This window comes from Xenopus laevis, chromosome 9_10L (assembly GCF_017654675.1).
Source record: "Xenopus laevis strain J_2021 chromosome 9_10L, Xenopus_laevis_v10.1, whole genome shotgun sequence".
In the NCBI taxonomy this organism is placed as follows: Eukaryota; Metazoa; Chordata; class Amphibia; order Anura; family Pipidae; genus Xenopus; species Xenopus laevis.
The window spans coordinates 46,057,675-46,077,060 of NC_054387.1; the positions used below are offsets into that span (position 1 = coordinate 46,057,675).

Sequence of the window (19,386 nt, forward strand, 5' to 3'; positions counted from 1 at the left end):
ACACCCTTTGTGGGTCAGCTTCCTGCTTCTGCCATCCCCTGTAAACTCTTGCATCTGCCCCACCCCTTTTGTGATGTCATCGGTGGATCGGCGATGGTCATTATATAGAGGGGAAGAGTTTTTCTCAACCCGCACATCACTAGTAGGCAGGGAGGAAATGCTACACAAGTGATTATATTCTCTTCCTTTGCTCAAGCGATAAAACTGCCTAAAATACTGACTTATGTGTTAAGAAGCTTCTCCACGTGTGAGAATATGCGACAAGATCTAAGGTGTCCAGCAGGGACAGGGTTAAAGGAATGTGAAGGTGACAAGAGAACATCCATTGAGCCTGGGGGAGAGAAGATTTCACTTTTAGGATATGGAATTACCCTGCTGTCGGTGGTGACAGTGAGCAATTCCAAAACACAGTCTGATGTGGTTTTAATGTGTGTAATTCATTTAATGGTACTTCGTAACTGATGCAGGCCAGTGTAGAAATGACTGTCTTTATGCTCATGGGTAATTTTCCATCTGTCCGTTCTCTTTTTTGACGCTGTCCCAGGTGCTGATCCTTGCAGAGGGGACGCAGACCAGTTTCCTTTACAGCCATCTGCCCTTTCTCCTGTCTTTGGAGCAGAAGGACGGCAAAGCCACAGCCTATGTGTGTGAGAATTTCACCTGCTCTCTGCCAACCACCTCTCCGGCTGAGCTGCGCACCATGCTAGTGCTTTCTGGCACCCAGCAATCCAGCCCTCTGTAGATGTCAGCACTGAATTCCTGTGTGAGGTGCGCTACTGTATTATATTATATTTCCCTATATTCACCCACTGGTCCTTAAGTGATCTTACATACGTTGCATCAAAATATATGAAATAAGCTAAGGGAATGGTCATAGGTTTAGCATCATAATACAGACTACAGGGCTGTCTTTAGGTAGGGCCATAGGCAAAACTGATATTGTTAAAGTAGGACTGCCCAACCTATACCATTGTTGGGTGGTGGGAATTGCACCGCATCGGCTACAGAAGGGCTGCAGGTTTGACAACACTAAAGGGCAGATTTATCAAAGTGTAAAATCAGAGCTTACCACAGAACAACTCATCCACTTTCTATTTATTCCTAGCCATGACTTTCACCCATTGATACATACACTTCTAAAAATCCCAAAGTAATAAATAGAAAGTGAGTTAGTTTTTCTGTTGTGAGCTGTAATTTCACACTTTGATAAATCTGCCCCTAAGTAATGCTTCCGCCATCTTACCATAGTTGCTATTTGCCCTATCTTAGCTCCCTTCCTAGCTACAGCTGATGCCCAGGCAGGGAGTCACTGCACTCCAAACACAGCTCTGCAGCCTCTCTATTACATACATATCTTTCTGCATGCTTATTCAGCACTGTATCACTGTAAATAGCGGAAGCCAAAAACCCAGGATTAGGGTCAGGTTGCTGCTGAATTCCAGGAATCTTTTTGATTTACCCGAATCCTTACCATCTGTATTCTTGCTCCAAAATACGGCTGTCCCCTCACATACAAGTACTAAATCCGCCTCTTAGCAGTTAATGCAGATCTACGCTGCAGTCTACACTGTTTACTGTGCAGCCATGCACGAGAAATCTAAATTAATTGCTAATTACTCATTCAGCATGGGGATTTTAGATGTATTTGGGCAACTTTATTCTAATGTGACTGTACTGGACAACCTTCTTATTAGGGATGCACAGAATCCAGGATTCGGTTCGGGATTTGGCCTTTTTCAGCAGGATTCTGATTCAGCCGAATCCTTCTGCCAGGCCAAACCGAATCCTAATTTGCATATACAAATTAGGGGCAGGCAGGGGAATCACATGACCTTTTGTCACAAAACAAGGAAGTAAAAAGTGGTTTTCCCCTTCCCACCCCTCATTTGCATATGAAAAAATTCGTATTCGGTTCAGTATTTTGCCAAAATAGTGGATTCAGTGCATCCATACTTCTTATATAAGCTTAATATATGCGGTTAGATTTCTATATTCTGTATTCATTTTAACCCCAGTTTGTATATGTAGCGTTTTGCTTTCCTATATATAAATATATATATATTTATATATAAATATATATATATATTCTCATACTGGAGTGCGAGTGCATTAGAAGATTTCTATATATTATTTGACCCTGCACCCACGTCTGCTTGAGATTGAATATATATATATAAATAAATATATATATATATTTGTACAAGATTGACTTTCTGGTAGTCTGACCTCACCTGCAGTGGGGAATGTTTTATCGTCAGTGTCTGCGTCTCTGCATAAGTAGGTAGATGTTCTATACAGGGCCATCACTATTGTGGCTCTCAATATACGTGCAGTCACTTCTATCACTGCTATGTATGGAGGAAGATTAGCTAGATAGCTCTATATATATAGAGAGAGAGAGCAAAATGTGCCTACCAAGCATTTGTCACCCATCATGTCAGGTAGGAAGCGGGGGGGACAGAGAAATTAGCTTGACGGATCACTCGTGCCACAATGAGGAATGCGCGGCAGTTCTTCTGTGACTCGGGGAGAGACCTCTCTTATAACTGCTGTGCACAAATGTTAACATCAGATGCAGGATTTACAAGCCACTTGTTATTCCTGATGTTTGAGCTGCAGGGGGCAATTAGCTAAGCTCTTACTGCTGGGGATGAGCATGATGATAGACAGAATGGGAAGGATTTTAAGGATCTGTACAGCAGATCCCAGCTCTGTAGGCTCTTGGGAATTGATGAATATGATGGGATATGAAATAAGGCAATTGTCTGGTGAGGGATGCTGGGATTTGTAGTGCAACAGAAAGTAAAGAATGCCTTCTTCCATGGTATAACCAAAGACTATTGTTTAAGTAGTTAGTCAAAAACAAATGGGGCAGTATATAAACATTAGGGATGCACCGAATCCACTATTTTGGATTCAGCCAAACCCTGAATCCTTTCAGAAAGATTTGGCCGAACTGAATCTGAGTCATAATTTGCATATGCTAATTAGGGGTGGGAAGGGGAAAACATTTTTTACTTCCTTGTTTTGTGACAAAAAGCCATGCAATTTCCCTCCCTACCCCTAATTTGCATATTCAAATTCGGGTTCAGCCGGGCAGAAGGATTCAGCCTAATCCGAGTCCTGCTGAAAAAAGGCAGAATCCAGTGCATCCCTAATATATAAATATATATATATATATATATATATATATATATATATATATATATATATATATATATATATATATATATTTGTTATCATGCCTTAAAGGATTACTGTCATTACATAATTATCACAATATTTATCACCAACATTTTTGTGGTGCCATACATATTACATTACAGTACATATGATTCCTATCAATCCCTGCACCACTGGAGTTTACAGTCTAAGGTCACACACACTAGAGTTAGAAGCAGCCAGTTTAAGGGATATTGTCATGGGAAAACATGTTTTTTTTCAAAACGCATCAGTTAATAGTGCTGTTCCAGCAGACTTCTGCACTTAAATCCACAGATTTTTTTATAATTAATTTTAAATCTGACATGGGGCTAGACATATTGTTAGTTTCTCAGCTGCCCCAGTCATGTGACTTGTGCCTGCACTTTAGGATGGAACTACTTTCTGGCAGGCTATATTTCTCCTACTTAATGTAACTGAATCAGTCTCAGTGAGACTTGTGTTAGGGAGCTGTTATCTGGTTACCTTCCTATTGTTCTTTTGTTTGGCTGCTGGGAGGGGGGTGATATCACTCCAATTTGCAGTACAGCAGTAAAGAGTGACTGAAGTTTATCAGAGCACAAGTCACATGACTGGGGCAGCTGGGAAACTGACAATATGTCTAGCCCCATGTCAGATTTCAAAATTAAATATAAAAAAAATTATGTTTGCTCTATTGAAAAATGGATTTTAGTGCAGACTTCTGCTGGAGCAGCACTATAAGGGTAAGGCCACACGAGGAGATTCGGGGAGATTTTGTCGCCTGTCGTCTTTTGAGCGACTAGCTCCCCGAAGTGCCTCAGCAGTTTTCCCCATAGGTTGCTATGAAAAGTCGACTGCGCTAATGCAAACACGGCGATGCGTTTTCTATAGTCGCCCGAAGTTGCCTCAAGGTGGTTTTTGAGTTATTTAGCTTTTTATTCAGCAGCTCTCCAGTTTGCAATTTCAGTAATCTGGTTGCTAGAGTCCAAATTACCTTAGCAACCATGCATTGATTTGAATGAGATACTGGAATATGAATAGGAGAGGCCTGAATAGAAAGATGAATAATAAAAAGTATCAACAATAAATGTGTAGCCTTACAGAGCATTTGTTTTTATAGATGGGGTCAGTGACCCCGATTTGAAAGCTGGAAAGATTCAGAAGAAGAAGGCAAGTAATTAAAAAAACTATAGAAAATAAATAATGAAGACCAATTAAAAAGCTGCTTAGAGTTAGCCATTCTGTAACATACTAAAAATAATGTTAAAGGTGAACCACCCCTTCAACGTAGTGGTTTCCTTTGCTATATGACTATGAAGATTTTCATTCATCCAGATCATGTTATATCTAATATAAGTAATTCAGAAAACAACTGGACTTGCGGAGTAATTATTAAAATCATTTCTCAGCAAGTCCAGTTGTTTTTTTGAATTACTAACAGTATATTCGAATTTTCTTTATCACTTCCACTTTCAATGCTAAATCAGTAATGACCTCTTCAGGCAGCAGGATTGTAAATGAGCCTTTCCAATAAGGTTGAGGTTTTTTTGAGTTCAAGCTCCCCTTTGCAGTGCAACACCCTATCTATCCTGGATGGATATTGCAGCTGTCTGCCAGAGATCACGCAAAGATGCACTCTTCTGCTACACTACTGAGTAGCGATCTACCGAATCCACTATCCGGGCTTCTGGCAAATCCTTTGTGAAAGATTCGACCGAACACCGAACCAAATTCGAATTTGCATATGCAAATTAGGGGGCCGGATTAGAAAACGTTGGGGGAAAAATGTACTTCCTTGTTTTGTGATGGAAAGTAGTGTGATTTCCCTTGCTGTCCTTAATTTACATATGCAAATTAGGGTTCAGTTCGGCCAGGCACAAGGATTCGGTCTAATCCTGGCAGAGTCTTGGATTCGGTGCATCCCTACTACCGAGCAATCCATACATGACCACATCAAGCAACTGCCGTAGGCAAAGCTCTCTCAGTTTATATCACAGGGAATCAGCTGTAGGCAGTGAAGAGCCGTTTGACTGTTCCACTTCTTCCTGAGAGCAGTTAAAATGCCCACTGTGCCATGACCTGTTTTACATTCTACATTTATATTCTGCTACTCGTGTAAATCTGTTTTCCTTTCCCTTTTCTCTAACCAGCAGTATGCTTTATAAAAAAGATCCCAGACAAGGCAAATGAATGACAACCTCCATAACAATACCATAGGGGTTATTTACAAACATGTCCTTCTTCTTCTTCTGCTGCTAAGTCATGTGCCCATTGATGCCAGGGAACACTGGAGCTTCTACCACCCTGATCGTGGCCGTGATTCTAGGGTTCCACGGTACTTGCATCATTAGGCCAAAAAAATCCCATGCTACCGTCATTTTAATGCTGGAATAACACAGGCCCAGTGATTAAAATGCCTGTTGCAATTGATGTATAAAGTCCTGCACATGCAATTCAACTTGTTTTGATGCATTAGTTGCAGCTACTTGTATGGCTCAAATGACACTAGAATTCTCAGTGATGGAATGCAGCATCATAGTTAAAAAAATGACAATTCCCAATTTAAGATTAAGGGCACACCTGGCGATTCGGGGAGATTTAGTCGCCTGGCAACTAATCGCCTCCTCTTTGGGGCAACTAATCTCCCCGAACGGCTTCCCCCTGTCTTCCACCGGCTATAATGAAAAATTGCCTGCGGCGTGGCACGCATGGCAATTCGTATTCGGAAGTCATTCCGAATTGGAAAGAAGAGGCGATTAGTCGCCAGGCGACTAAATCTCCCCGAATCGCCAGGTGTGCCCTTACCCTAAAATGGCAATTTGCTTGCTGTACTGTGTCTGTAAATGACCCTTAGTTTGTTCAGCCAATTACAGCACTGAGAGTTCTTAGAAAATGAAGAAGGAGCCGTATAAAAGTTTTACTACAGCAGAGCAAACAAGCCCTCACTACTTCAGATACAAATAAGTCTGCAGACTGTTATCACTTCCATAATAGTAAGCAGCATGGCTCCATTCCAGTGTAAAATGTTAAACAGGAATATTCAAAATAACTGATTTAATGAACATATGGGTCTATAACCTCCACCAAATCAGAGCAAGTTGCATTCAAACACGCGACCCTATCAACAACGGGTGTATACGCGATCATTCCAGAGTCTCTTTATTGTTGTTTTAAGTAATCTGTCATTAGTGCTTCTTTTTTATCCTGGTTGTTTTCATATTGCTCTTCCCTCTCCCTTACTCTCCTTCCTCTCATTATTAGTGTCAGTGCTGGGAGTTTCTGCATAAACAGATTGGTATTTTGTGCACAAGCATCTGGCAGTTCATCCCGCAGGAGATGCCGTGGGCTCTGTGCCCTGGAACAGTCTGCTTGATTCAAAGCCACGTTAAGGCAGTATCTGAAGGCACAAACCAAACCCGCTTTGGCCCGCTCTACTAGGCCTTGGATGAGCCCCTCATAACCTACTCACCTTGGATTTACCCCTGCTAAGAAAAACAATATAATATATTGTAAACAATCTGTTTCATGTCAGAACATATGTCACTTCTCTTTGCTTTTGTATCACAAATACCTAATTTATTAAAGAAGTGTAGCTTGCTATTCAACCATTGGCTGTTGAGGGTGGTGTTACTGCAGTTCAAACAGAGGACTTCTGGTTGAACATCTCTATATACACTGAACATATCTAGCAAATAGTACATACTAATAATAAAGCCCTATGTACTTATATCTAAGTTTTTTTTTACCCATGAGGAGATGGGAACCTCTACTCTGGCAGCGTTACTGCTGGGAGTTGCCAAATCAGACATACTAGAGAGAATGGAGGCAGTGATGTTCAGGTAGACAAAAAAAGCGACCCACACCCAACCCTAACCCAGCCCTCTTCCAACCTTAACCTGCCCTCTTCTAACCCTATATGAAGGAATTCACCGGCACACAAGACGTGCTTTGGCAGGGCAAGCCCGAAACGTTGCACATTGCATTAATAAAACTGCAAGGGCTTGCTCTGCTAAAGCACGTCTTGTGTGCCGGTGAATTCTTTCATATCCTGTAAGTGAGGTGGCCTATTCCTCTACCCCTGAGCACCAAAAAGAGATAAAATTTAGGGTATGTATGGTGTGCGGTGATCTCCAACCTTGTTTGGAACTCTTCCAACCCTAACCTGTCCTCTTCCACCCCTAACCTGCCCTCTTTCAACCTTAACCTTCCCTCTTCCAACCTTAACCTGCCCTCTTCCAACCCTAACCTGCCCTCTTCCAACCGTAACCTGCCCTCTTCCAACCGTAACCTGCCCTCTTCCAACCCTAACCTGCCCTCTTTCAACCTTAACCTTCCCTCTTCCAACCGTAACCTTCCCTCTTCCAACCCTAACCTGCCCTCTTCCAACCTTAACCTGCCCTCTTCCAACCCTAACGTGGAATGTATTAACTAAATGTATCAATTTAGAACAGTCTACAGGGTAGGAGACCCCCCCCAGAGCTGCTTTAGAAGGTGAAAAATGACACTTTACACTTTAATATTAGAAAAACGGTGACAAATAGAAAGTGATTGGAAAAAGTTGTTATTTCTGGTGATCTATCTGAAAACAACTAGTTGTTTGAAGGTGAACAACCCCTTTAATATTCTATATTGCAGGTGTATAATACAATAAGGCAGATATGTATGTCAGCCTGATAGCCTTTCATCTGTAACTGAAAGATAGTTGTTACTGCTGTTACTTTAAAAAAAAAAAAAAAGTCCCAAAGGAGAACAAGAAAGAGTGGCTCTATGAAGCCAAAAAAGGTAGATTGTGACCCACCAATAGACTTTGAGCTGGTGACCAGAAGATGCCCACAGTGTTGGGCTGATTTATAGCTCCATTAGGTCTCTCTCAGTGGGGGTCATTTATCAACACTGGGCAAATTTGCCCATGGGCAGTAACCCATGGCAACCAATCAAATTGCTGCATTCATTGTTCTACATTCAGCTGGCTTCAAAAAGCTAATCACTGATTGGTTGCTATAGGTAACTGCCAATGGGCAAATTTGCCCAGTGTTGATAAATGAGCCCCATTATGTCTAAAAATGTGACTTCCATTTGAGCGCTGTACATTTAATCATAACATTATGTGCTTTATTTTCTCTTGTAAATTAATCGAGTGTGTATTTACCGTATTAACTTAGTGTCATATAGAAAATAAAAATCCAGAAACGTTTTGCAATTGGTCTTTTTTTTTACTTGGTTGTTTTTGAATGATGTATAATTTTTGTTCTTCAGGCCTGGTTGCTATGCATTAGGTAACCAGGGTGCAGTCTTGAAATTGAAGTGGGAGAGGAATATTACAGGGCCTGAGAATTAAAATAAGGGGATCAACAAAGATAGGCTTAGTTGTGGGCATGCAATGTTTGCCACAATCATTGAGTGAATATACAGTATACCATTCATTACAGCTACTTTCATCTAAAGATGCTCATTGCACTTCCATGTTGTTGCACTTGGTGCAGCTTTAGTTGCCCCCGCTCTTGTGAAATGTGAGCAGCGCACCTATTGACACAGGGGAACCCTGACTTTTCTTACATTAGCCTTTGTAAATTGATGCAGCTAACTTGTTCCTAAAGAATTGGGCACTGACGTCATTTTAACGCCGTGCATCGGAAATTATGGTATTTAAATGCCAAAGATTTGCATCACCACCTTGCGGCCACAATTATGAGGAAAACGAATTGTGGGTTTAAAAAAAAAAACATGGACACGAAATTCCACTTTATACACTGCGCTTTGGTACAAATAACACAAAATAGGAAGGCTAATAATTCAAATACCATACAAAATAATTAATGAAGACCAACTGAAAAGCTACTTCGAACTGGAAGTATAATAAAAGTTAATGTGACTTTAAGTTAAGATTTTAATCCGCTCTCTGACAAGGAATCTGGTTTGTAGACCCTGAGCGATACTTTAGGATAAGCAGGCCCCACATTGAAATATACAGGTCATGTGATGGCTGTGGTATGCGGAAGTGAAGAAAAAGGCCCAATTACACAAAACAACATATGGGATAATGGAGAGTTTATGTGCAGACGCATATGCATTCTACATCTGGATGTCTCCTCTGTCTGAAGTCATCCTAACCGTGATAGGACATGTGACAGATGAAGCCACGTTAAAGACAACAAATGGCAATGGAAAGCAGTACTATAAATGTATTCAGGTTTATAGCTGAATAAAGCATAAGGATAGAAATGAGAATTTACATGTTGGGTCGTTGCAAGGCAATATGATGGAGCAAGTAACTGGTCTGACATGATGACAAATCAAAAAGTGCTGAACATACAGACAAAACAGTGATGCATGAACATGTATGGACTCCGATGTCTCCTAAATTTTTAGGCATCTACTGGTAATTTGGTCAAATTTATAGGGATCCACTATTTTGGATTCGGCCGAACCCCCGAATCCTTTGCGAGAGATTCGGGCGAATACCGAACCGAATCCGAACCCTAATTTGCATATGCAAATTAGGGGTGGGAAGGGGAAAACATTTTTTACTTCCTTGTTTTGTGACAAAAAGTCACGTGATTTTCCTCCCTGCCCCTAATTTACATATGCAAATTAGGATTCGGATACGATTCTGCCAGGCAGAAGGATTCGGCCGAATCCTGCTGAAAAAGGCCGAATCCTGGCCGATTCCCGAACCGAATCCTGGATTCGGTGCATCCCTACAAATTTATTTTGGCAAGATTCTGACTTTAATGCCACATTTTTTGTCCAGCCTTGGGCTACTTCAGGCAACATATTTTGTTTCAGATGATGCAGTTTTGTCAGTGGTTCTTACATTTTTTTAACAATACAGGTAATCATCATATTACATGCGCTATTTCATTACATGCTCTATTCCATTACATAACGCTATTCTATTACGTGCGCTATTTCATTAGAGCAAACCATATAATGTTACAGCGTGTCCAGTAGTGAGTGTGTATATATGGGCAGTAACCCTGACGTGTAGAACAATGCATTTTTACCAATAACAAATAAGACTTAGGAAACAGCAAGAAAAAAACCCTGACATATAGAAGAATGCACGTTGTACAGGAAAGTCGTTTTTTTTTTGTTTTGACCAATAACAGATAAAACTAAGGAAACAGAAAAAAAAAGTTGTAAAATACAAAGGACATAAACATGTGTATCACGTGAAATAAACTTTCCCAATATCAGCCTTGCAGTTTGTGTCGTTTCTTTAACAAATGTGTGTTTAGAGTTGTTCTAGAGGGCGGGACCTCCCTTTTGCAGACAGAAGATTAAGGCCTGTGGGTACAGGTTAAATAGCTGAGTCCACCCAGGAAAACTAGCATTTTAAGTATTTATATGGGCAACCTTGTCTAATGGTAACGTTTTTCTTGGTGTAAACTAACAGTATGGATATTATCATTGCTACTCTAGTCAGAGCCAGATCATTCACCTGGTTGAGAAGGGTCATCTGAGGATCTGGGTCAAATGCATCTGGATATATTGTATTTTGTGAAGTCTGTATGGTGTAATATATGCCCAATGTAGAAATTTGAATTGGGCTTGTTTATCTTCGCAACCTTAGTTTGGATAAAAAATTGCTTAGTAGTGACTTCATATCCTTAGAAAATAAGGTGGAAATTCATCAAACTGCCGAACAAATCTGGCACTATATGGACATCTTAAGGCGTGACATAGGGTAAAGGTGGCCATACACGGGCCAAAAAAAGTCGGCAGCTTATTGGCCCGTGTGTGGGGCCCTCCGACGGGCTTCATTGATCAGTATTTGACTGAAAGTCGGTCAGATGTTGATCGGGCACGGTTAAAAATCCCCTCAGATTGCGGCCGCATCTGTTCGGTCCCATATTGCGACCGCCTGTATTGGCTGCATTATGACTTTGTTTGAAATCTTTTATTTGGTTTTCACAATAAATAATAAAAACAATATGAAAACAAATAGTATGCAGAATAAGAAGACGTGCTGTAATTAGTACAATGATATATTATTCAAAATGTATTGGCTGCATTATGATCCTGGGCCCACTATCAGATAAGCCCGATATCGCCCACCTCAGTGTGGGCATATTGGGGAGAGATCTTCTTATTCGGCAAAATCACCAAGAAAAGAAGTCAGATGACATGAACTGTGTTGCCAAAAGTAAATGCACCCATGTTAACCATGTTAAACAGTACTGACAGAGGTGATACTACATCATACAGCAGACTTTCTTGATAATTCCATGCTACCTACTTTATGGCAACAATTTGGGGAAAGGCCAGTATTGGTACCTGCACCTCTGCATGACCCCCATGCACCTCTGCCCCCTGCATAATGCCAGGTTGGAACAGAATGCTGAGATGGGAGCGGAAGGACCCGACTGACCTGCACAGAGTCCTGACATAAACCCAACTGAACCCCCGTGGGATGAACTGGAATACTGATGCTGATTTGAGCCAGACATTATCACCTAACATCAGTGCTCATGTGTGAATGGAAGCAAATCTTACGAACCATTCCAACATCCAGCAGAAAGCCTTCCCAGATGTGTAGAGAGTAAAGACTGTTTTAGCAGGAACAAGAGGACCAACTTCATATAATATCCGTGAAATAAAATGTTGAACAGGCACATACAGTACATTTAGCCATGTTGTGTACATTTTAGAAAAATGAGCAAACACGGAGTCGAAAGGCGGCACAGGAGAGTAAGACAGAGAAACTCATGCATTCTTCACGCTTTGAATATGGTGGATAGTGATGGATAATCTCCCCCAGTGACAGACTCAAAAATCCCAGTATCTTTAAATGAAGATTCTCTTTCTACCTTGGTAATTATTTGCTCATAATTAGTTCTCCTCTAAGATCCCAATAGGGAGTGCTTTAATGCTGGCACCCTCAGGTCTCATAGTACTTCTGGTTTTATGGAGAATTTGCTTCACATTCCATTGCTTAGAACCGTAAAAAAAAAATAAAGTGTAACCGAGTTATATTTCTGCTTGTTCAGTTTGAACAACAACCAAAGCAAATCTGGGTCTTGCGAAGTGTCAAATTTTGTGCCCCAGATTCTGTACAAATGCATTCCCAAGTCTCTGAGGAGCATCTGCTGCAGTTCCAGAGGAAAGCTTGTGAAACTGCCACCTGTATCTGTCAACCCGTGGAGCCATTAACAGATGAGCGAACATATAGCACCCATCTAACCCGCTTGGCCTCAATTTGCCTACTGGCACAGAAAACAGCCATTTTCCTAATGGAGTATGCAAACCAAACAATATGGACACAAGTCTACCATATGGCTATGTATAGTGCGCTCATCTTGTGCTTCTTGTTTTCATGTGCATCTTGTCATTGACAGTGAATTAAAGGAACTTTTCATTATAGACTGGGAGATTTTTAAGGAGAAACTCTCGTCTGGAGTGATAGCATTTTATAACACTAAATTAATATATATATATATTTATATACTGTCTGACACTGATTTTTAGATGGTTTGGTTGGAAGGCCCCATTTATTAGTCCAATATTTGTTCAGGCTCCCTCATAACAAAGTCATAACCAGTCAGACCTGAGGTTTTTGAACATGTTGGCTGGTCTAAAATGTTATTGTCATTGTGGGAGGCAGGCCACAAGCTTTAGGGCAGAGACACATGGTCAGATTCGGGGAGATTATTCGCCTGGTGACCAGGGCCGGATTTACATAGCGGGCACCTCTAGGCCCCATCCCTACTATTTGGGAAAATGGGGATCAGCGCATGGGAAATGTAAAAAACGATTGTATCTCCTGTGCATCCCCAGTGTTTCTGAACCAATGTGGGTTTGGTTGGACAGCATGCCGCCCCCTAAATGCTTCCGCCCGGGCCTTAGTGGCCTTTCCACAAATCTGGGTCTGATGGAGACAAATCTCCTCTTCTTCAGGTCGACTAATCTCCCCAAACTGCTTTCCCGCCGGCTATAATGTAAATCACCGGAGGGATGGCACTTGGGGCGTTTCGTTTTCTGAAGTTGCCTCACGAGGAAACTTCGGGCGACTTCGGAAAATGAAGCACTTCCAGTGCCATCCCCCCAGAGATTTACATTCTAGCTGGCAGGAAGGCAGTTCAGGAAGAAAAGTCGCCCCGAAGAAGAGATTTGTCACCGGGCGACCAATCTCCCCGATTCTGGCCGTGTGTCTCTGCCCTTACTCCTCAATTCTTTTTGTTAGGAATTCCTTACAAGAAACCGAAAGGGGGGGGGCATCATTCTGCCATATGCTGTTGAACAAGGCTGTAAATGGTAGGAACTGAACAACGCTCTTTGGTTTCTCATAACCTGTACTGAGAGAAAACATAAAGCCATGCCTTCATAGGTATTCCTCTGCCAAGCACAATTATGCAAGAATATTATAGTGGCCCTATACCTTCAGCAGCGCAGAGCATGTGCAGTGAAACCGCAGAAAAGAAGATGGGGAGCTACTGGGGCATCTTCAGAGACAAAGATCTTTACTGCACTGTACCAGTGCCTTGGGCTGGTACAGAATGTACAACATTTCTAGCTACTTCTTTTGTTTAGCTTTAGGTCTCCTTTAAATATGTAATAGTACTGTCTCATACTACCCAGACAGTGTCAACTCAGTCTGAAGTTGACATTCCATGCTATGGTGGAACTGTTTATAAACATACTTGTCAGTCGTCAGAAAGTGTAACCATAGATGAACACTTCCTAGTTTGATGGTCTTCAAACCATGGGCTCCAACAAGGGATGCCCATAATCCACTATTTTCAGATTTGGCCGAACCCAAAATCTTTACGAATACCGAACTGAATCCGAACCCTGATTTACATATGCAAATCAGGGCTACGAATGGAGAAAGAGAATCGCAAGGAAAAGTCACATGATTTTAAGGATTTGGTTCAGCTTCAATTTACTACTCAGCCTTTATGGTAATCTGCCACTGATTTTATATATATATATCATATATATCAGATTTCCATCAGCACTGTCTAATTACTTTATCAAATGGAAAAGTAGATATGAGTGTGTCCATTACCCTCTCAGATAAGCATCTACGTTGTATTTATTATTTTAAAGCAGAGAGATAAACCAGTATCTCAGCAGTAGCTAAAGCTTCTGGCTCCTTATCCATCCTCTTGATTATACTGGTACTGGTTTAAATAGCACAATGTCCCAGGGTGTAAAATACCTGCTGCAGTCGATTTCATTCCCTTTTTTTCGGGCAACATCTCTGATGCATCGGCACTGAGCTACGTTCTTATCTGTTGCTACCTGCCCCCTGTGTGATTTTTATGGCTTCCCGCGAGGCAAGAGTCCTATTTGTAGAGCAGAGGTTTCCAATCTGTCAGTGTAACCTATTAGCGCAGGAAGGTACAGTATTTAAGGACCCTGGTTGATCTTTTTATTTCCAAGAGTTTATTTTACTAGCGATTGGGTTAGATTTATATGGAGTAGGTGTGTGTGTGTGTTCCGCTTGGTCTATTTCGGAAAGCGCTGTAGGACAAATTTAAGAATTTCTGTTGTTTTTAGTGTTTCTTTTAAAGGGGAACTAAATCTAAGCCTTTTATATTTTTACCTTTCAGTCGTGGTGGGTTCCTAGCAGCGCCCTGCGTTAATTGTCAGTGTCGTTGCTTCTAAAGTATAGGTTTCACATGTTATTCGAACATTTTCAGTGCAATTGCATCCGATTTGCTTCAAAAGAATCGTAATATCCCCCCCAGTGACCGCAACAACACTGGAATTTTGGGGACAAAAACAATGCATTTTGGGGGGAAATTTGCGCTCCAAAATGAACTTGCAGTCGTAAATAACGCCTATTATATTCTACCAGCTCAATCGAGCAGGGACAGCCTTGTTGCCTGTATAGGGATACTATAAAACTCTGCCTGCATAGTTATTCCTCTGTATTAATTAAGCAGAATTCAGCAGGGGTCAGTGGCTCTTTAACAAGGCCCAGTGCCATCCCTATGGGTAAGGCTGGCATCAATACAAGAGCAGCAAATTTCCCCTTCAGCTTTTTTTTTTTGTTTGAAGCTCATTAGGATTAAACGTCAGGTGAAGAGATCAGATTTGTGTGATGATCAGACAGTTGGGTGCCCAGCGGCGATTTGCAAATTACATAACCAAAGGCAGGGCCATATTCTGTGCAGATGGTACCTCCTAATTTAGCTGCAGCTCCAAACACCAGCACTTTTATGCCGCTTTTTTTTTTTTTCAATGGCAGGGGTCAGTCAAGCACTCTTCCTCCAGTGATGGGAGCTTAAGGCCCCAGTTTTCCACAAGCATTTACCTGTTCCATTGATGCTTTGCAGAGCCTTTTTTGAAATGAATAACAGAGCATTCTGTCTGCAAAGGGATTCATTGATAATCCAGTTCTCCAGAAGCATAAAACACGCAATAAATACAGCATGGAGACATGTCCACTCTGGAGTGTGAGTAATAACTACTTTCAGTTGCTTGACACTTATCCTTCCATTGGTTAAGTCTGATCCTCCTTTCAGTGGAAGCTGTACCTATACCATATATTGACATCTTTAATCTAAGTATGTTCATTTTTAAATGTCAGTACCCTTGTAGTGCTTGGGATAGTTGCAATTAGTGTTTAGCTTTAAAGAGCAACCCAATATCCCCCTATTTAACATATATTCTTATCAACTTAAACCAGAGGCGTAACTAGATGTTACTGAGCCCCGAAGCAAATTAATTTTAGGAACCCCAACATATCCAGATATTGTCCTGTTTTACCAATATATGTTGAAATTTCTTTTTATTTGAGCTTCGTGGGGCCCTCTATTCCTCCCAGCCCCCTGCAACTGCAGGGTCTGCTTCCTCTGTGGTTACGCCCCTGACTTAAACTATAATTAGTGCTAGGGATTTTAGTACGTATAGGGGCTGATACGATGCCCCAGCCTGAAGGACAGTTAAGATAAAATGTAGGGTGAGTACTTAATTTCTATCCTATCTATAGAAAGATGTCTTTGTTATCTGTAAACTTATTTTGCACTAAGGCCCCTATCCAAATGCTGAACCACAAACAGGTGGAGTGATTGGACCCAATAATTTGTATTATAGGTGCTGTAATGTTGAAAAATAGGTATTAGATGGTACATGTGCACAGGGCCGCCATTAGAAATCATGGGGCCCCGTACAACAACATTTTTTGGGCCCCACCCACCAGTGCCCCCAAGCCCCACCCCAGATCCCGCCCACACAACAGTTAAAAGGCCACACAGACATCAATGCTAAAAAAGTAAACCCCCCCACACACACACACACACAAGTTATAAAAAGCTATTGACGGTCAGGGCTCCCTTATAAGTTTAAAAAAAACTTTGGTGCCAGGGCCCCTCTTAAAATGTTTAAATTGATGGTCAAGGTCCCCCTACAAGTTAAAAAAAATAATTGATGACCAGGGGCCCCCTATAAGTTTAAAAAAAAAAACACTGGCGCCAGGGCCCCCCTTACAAGTTAAAAAAAATTGTGGCCCCAAAGAATATTTTTTAAAAAAAAAAACATTGGAGCCAGGGCCCCCTCTTACAAGTTAAAAAAATTTGGGGCCCCAAAGAATATTTTTTTTAAAAAAACATTGGCGCCAGGGCCCCCTCTTACAAGTTAAAAAAAATTTGGGGCCCCAAAGAATACTTTTAAAAAAAACATTGGCGCCAGGGCCCCTCTTACAAGTTAAAAGATAAACATAAAGATAGCTAGAATCTCAGCCATAAAGCAGGACAGGACTGTTGCTGACAATGGGTATCAGATAGGATCTGTGTCACTGTGACAGAATGCTCTGTTATAAAGATAGCTAGAATCTCAGCCATAAAGCAGGGAAGGACTGCTGCTTACAATGGGGATCAGATAGGATCTGTATCACTGTGACACTGTGAATGCTCTGTTATAAAGATAGCTAGAATCTAAGCCATAAAGCAGGGCTGGACTGCTGCTTACAATGGGTATCAGATAGGATCTGTGTCACTGTGACAAAATGTTCTGTTATAAAGATAACTAGAATCTCAGCCATAAAGCAGGACAGGACTGTTGCTTACAATGTGTATCAGATATGATCTGTGTCACTGTGACAGAATGCTCTGTTATAAAGATAGCTAGAATCTCAGCCATAAAGCAGGACAGGACTGCTGCTTACAATGGAGATCAGATAGGATCTGTGTCACTGTGACAGAATGCTCTGTTATAAAGATAGCTAGAATCTCAGCCATAAAGCAGGACAGGACTGCTGCTTACAATGGAGATCAGATAGGATCTGTATCACTGTGACAGAATACTCTGAGGATTGCGAGGGTCAGGTTCTAACTGGCTATAATTTGCCATATACAGTCATTATTTATTGGTCCTGTGGGGGACTGTCTGGGCCTCTGTGTACCTAAACACTAGTAACCCAGCGAGGCCACTCAGCAGGAGATCTGGCAGTTATGCTTAAAGCCATTATACCCGGAGACACACTATGAGGCAGAATTTTTGGCTCCATACAGTAGATCTGCATACACTGCCCTGTCAGGACTGTCTCTTGCACAGGAGTAACTGGACCCAAGAATGAACTTTTTTACTGGGTCAGACAGCCTCATAGGGATTGGCTGATGGCAGATTAATAGCAGCAAGGCAATCTCCTTTGTGATCTGTTTGCCACATTACAGGAAGGCATATTTTTATACATAATTCAACAATATATGATTTGTATCATTTTCGGTGGGGGGGGGCACCGTTTCTGTGAAGCAGGACTTTTATGAAAGATTCATTCTTCTGGGTTGTAGTTTAAATGATTCAGCCCTGCAGCCTATTATAAGCCTTCTCCCTCCTGCCACATTAGACCGATAGCTATCACCAGTTTATATATATGGGATTTTAAAAGGAGGGGGCAGGTTGGAATGGAATAGACATTCCTACTTTATAGTTCCATCACGTTCCAAATCTGTCTGTTTTACATCTTTGTTTCCAGTAAGTGAAATATTTTAACAGCTTTATTCGTTGCGTTACCAGTTGAACATTTGGTATGGCTGTCTGTTCCATGCAGCATTTGTATATGAAAGCTTTGTATTAATATCCTAGGGATGCACACACATACATACCGTATATATATATCTGTTCCTTGATCCCCAGACTGGAGACAAATGCTCTTGCTTGTAAACAATAATGTTTTTTAGAGGTCTTGTGATCAGGGCCGGATTTGTATTGCGGGTGCCCTTAGGCTGCGTGGCCGACTGCGCAGTCCTAGCGCCTGCTATTGGGCTGATTGGATCAGCCCAATATTGCCCACCTCAAGGTGGGCATATCAGGGAGAGATCCACTCAGTTGGTGACCTCGCAAAACAACGGATTTTCATATATATGGCCAGCTTTAATCTGCATACTGGCTGGGATCCTAGTTGGCCTTTTCTTCTCTTTGGCCCTGCAATGTGTTGCAAATTGCCATTTTTATTTTGCTCAGAATGCAGTGTTTCACCCATAATCCCACCATAATTGTGGCTGTGAGGGTTGTTGCTTCTGATGTGGTTGAGACCAATGTGTCAAAATGCTTGCAACTGCAGTTCGATGCAAATTTGACACAATTGTGCTGATAAATCAGGATTATGTTTTTTCTGATGTTCAAGGTCAAAATGACATGCCCAATTCTATAGCCGCAAGTGCATCTATGTCTACCTATGCCTTTTGACACTGGCCACTGGGGAAAATCTGGAGCCACCATCACCTTTGAGGTTGCGGAAGCTCCAGGGTTCCCCCAAATCAGTAGTTGCCTTTGCGTGAGATTTGAAACAGGAGGTGGGACATTTACTAGGTGCACCAATGCAGACAGGGACAAATTTCTACTCATGCCACCCGGAGGCCGACGTTGCTTCCCTTCCCGCTCCACGATTTCGACTTTTTGCTTCAGAGCTTGTCTGGGGGGGGGGGCTACATCACTATTGTAGTGGGCATTGTTGCTCTTGCTGCACTAGTAACTAGTAGCCAAATTTCTGTGTTAAAAAAAAATGAAATTCGGCTCCTCAGAGTTTCAGAGTAACTGTGAGACAATGCCTATAACAAGGTAAGATGGTGTCATTAATAGTGTAAATCCAATATTTCCACCATGTAGCCCTTAGCTATGGTTGTATCTAGACTCCCAGCATCCTTCTACTGCCCTGTCTGTAACCTAGAACACCTATACTACTGCCACGCATTCAGCAGCATATACACTGTGCTACTCCCACACACTATATATTATAGAAAAATCTGTGCTACG

The 19,386-nt window shown here is 41.6% G+C and overlaps 1 protein-coding gene across 3 annotated transcripts in view; it reads left to right on the forward strand.

Annotated features, from left to right (window-relative positions):
- LOC108701095 (spermatogenesis-associated protein 20) overlaps nucleotides 1-8,377 on the forward strand; it is a 36,341-nt gene extending 27,964 nt beyond the window's left edge. For all 3 annotated transcript variants that reach the window (XM_018235295.2, XM_041577379.1, XM_018235297.2), the window contains 2 exons: nucleotides 545-768; nucleotides 6,445-8,377. In XM_018235295.2, the coding sequence (XP_018090784.1) occupies nucleotides 545-742 (198 nt within the window). In that variant the 3' untranslated portion in view covers nucleotides 743-768; nucleotides 6,445-8,377. The remainder of the gene's footprint in view (nucleotides 1-544; nucleotides 769-6,444) is intronic.
- The last annotated feature ends 11,009 nt before the right edge of the window (nucleotides 8,378-19,386 follow it).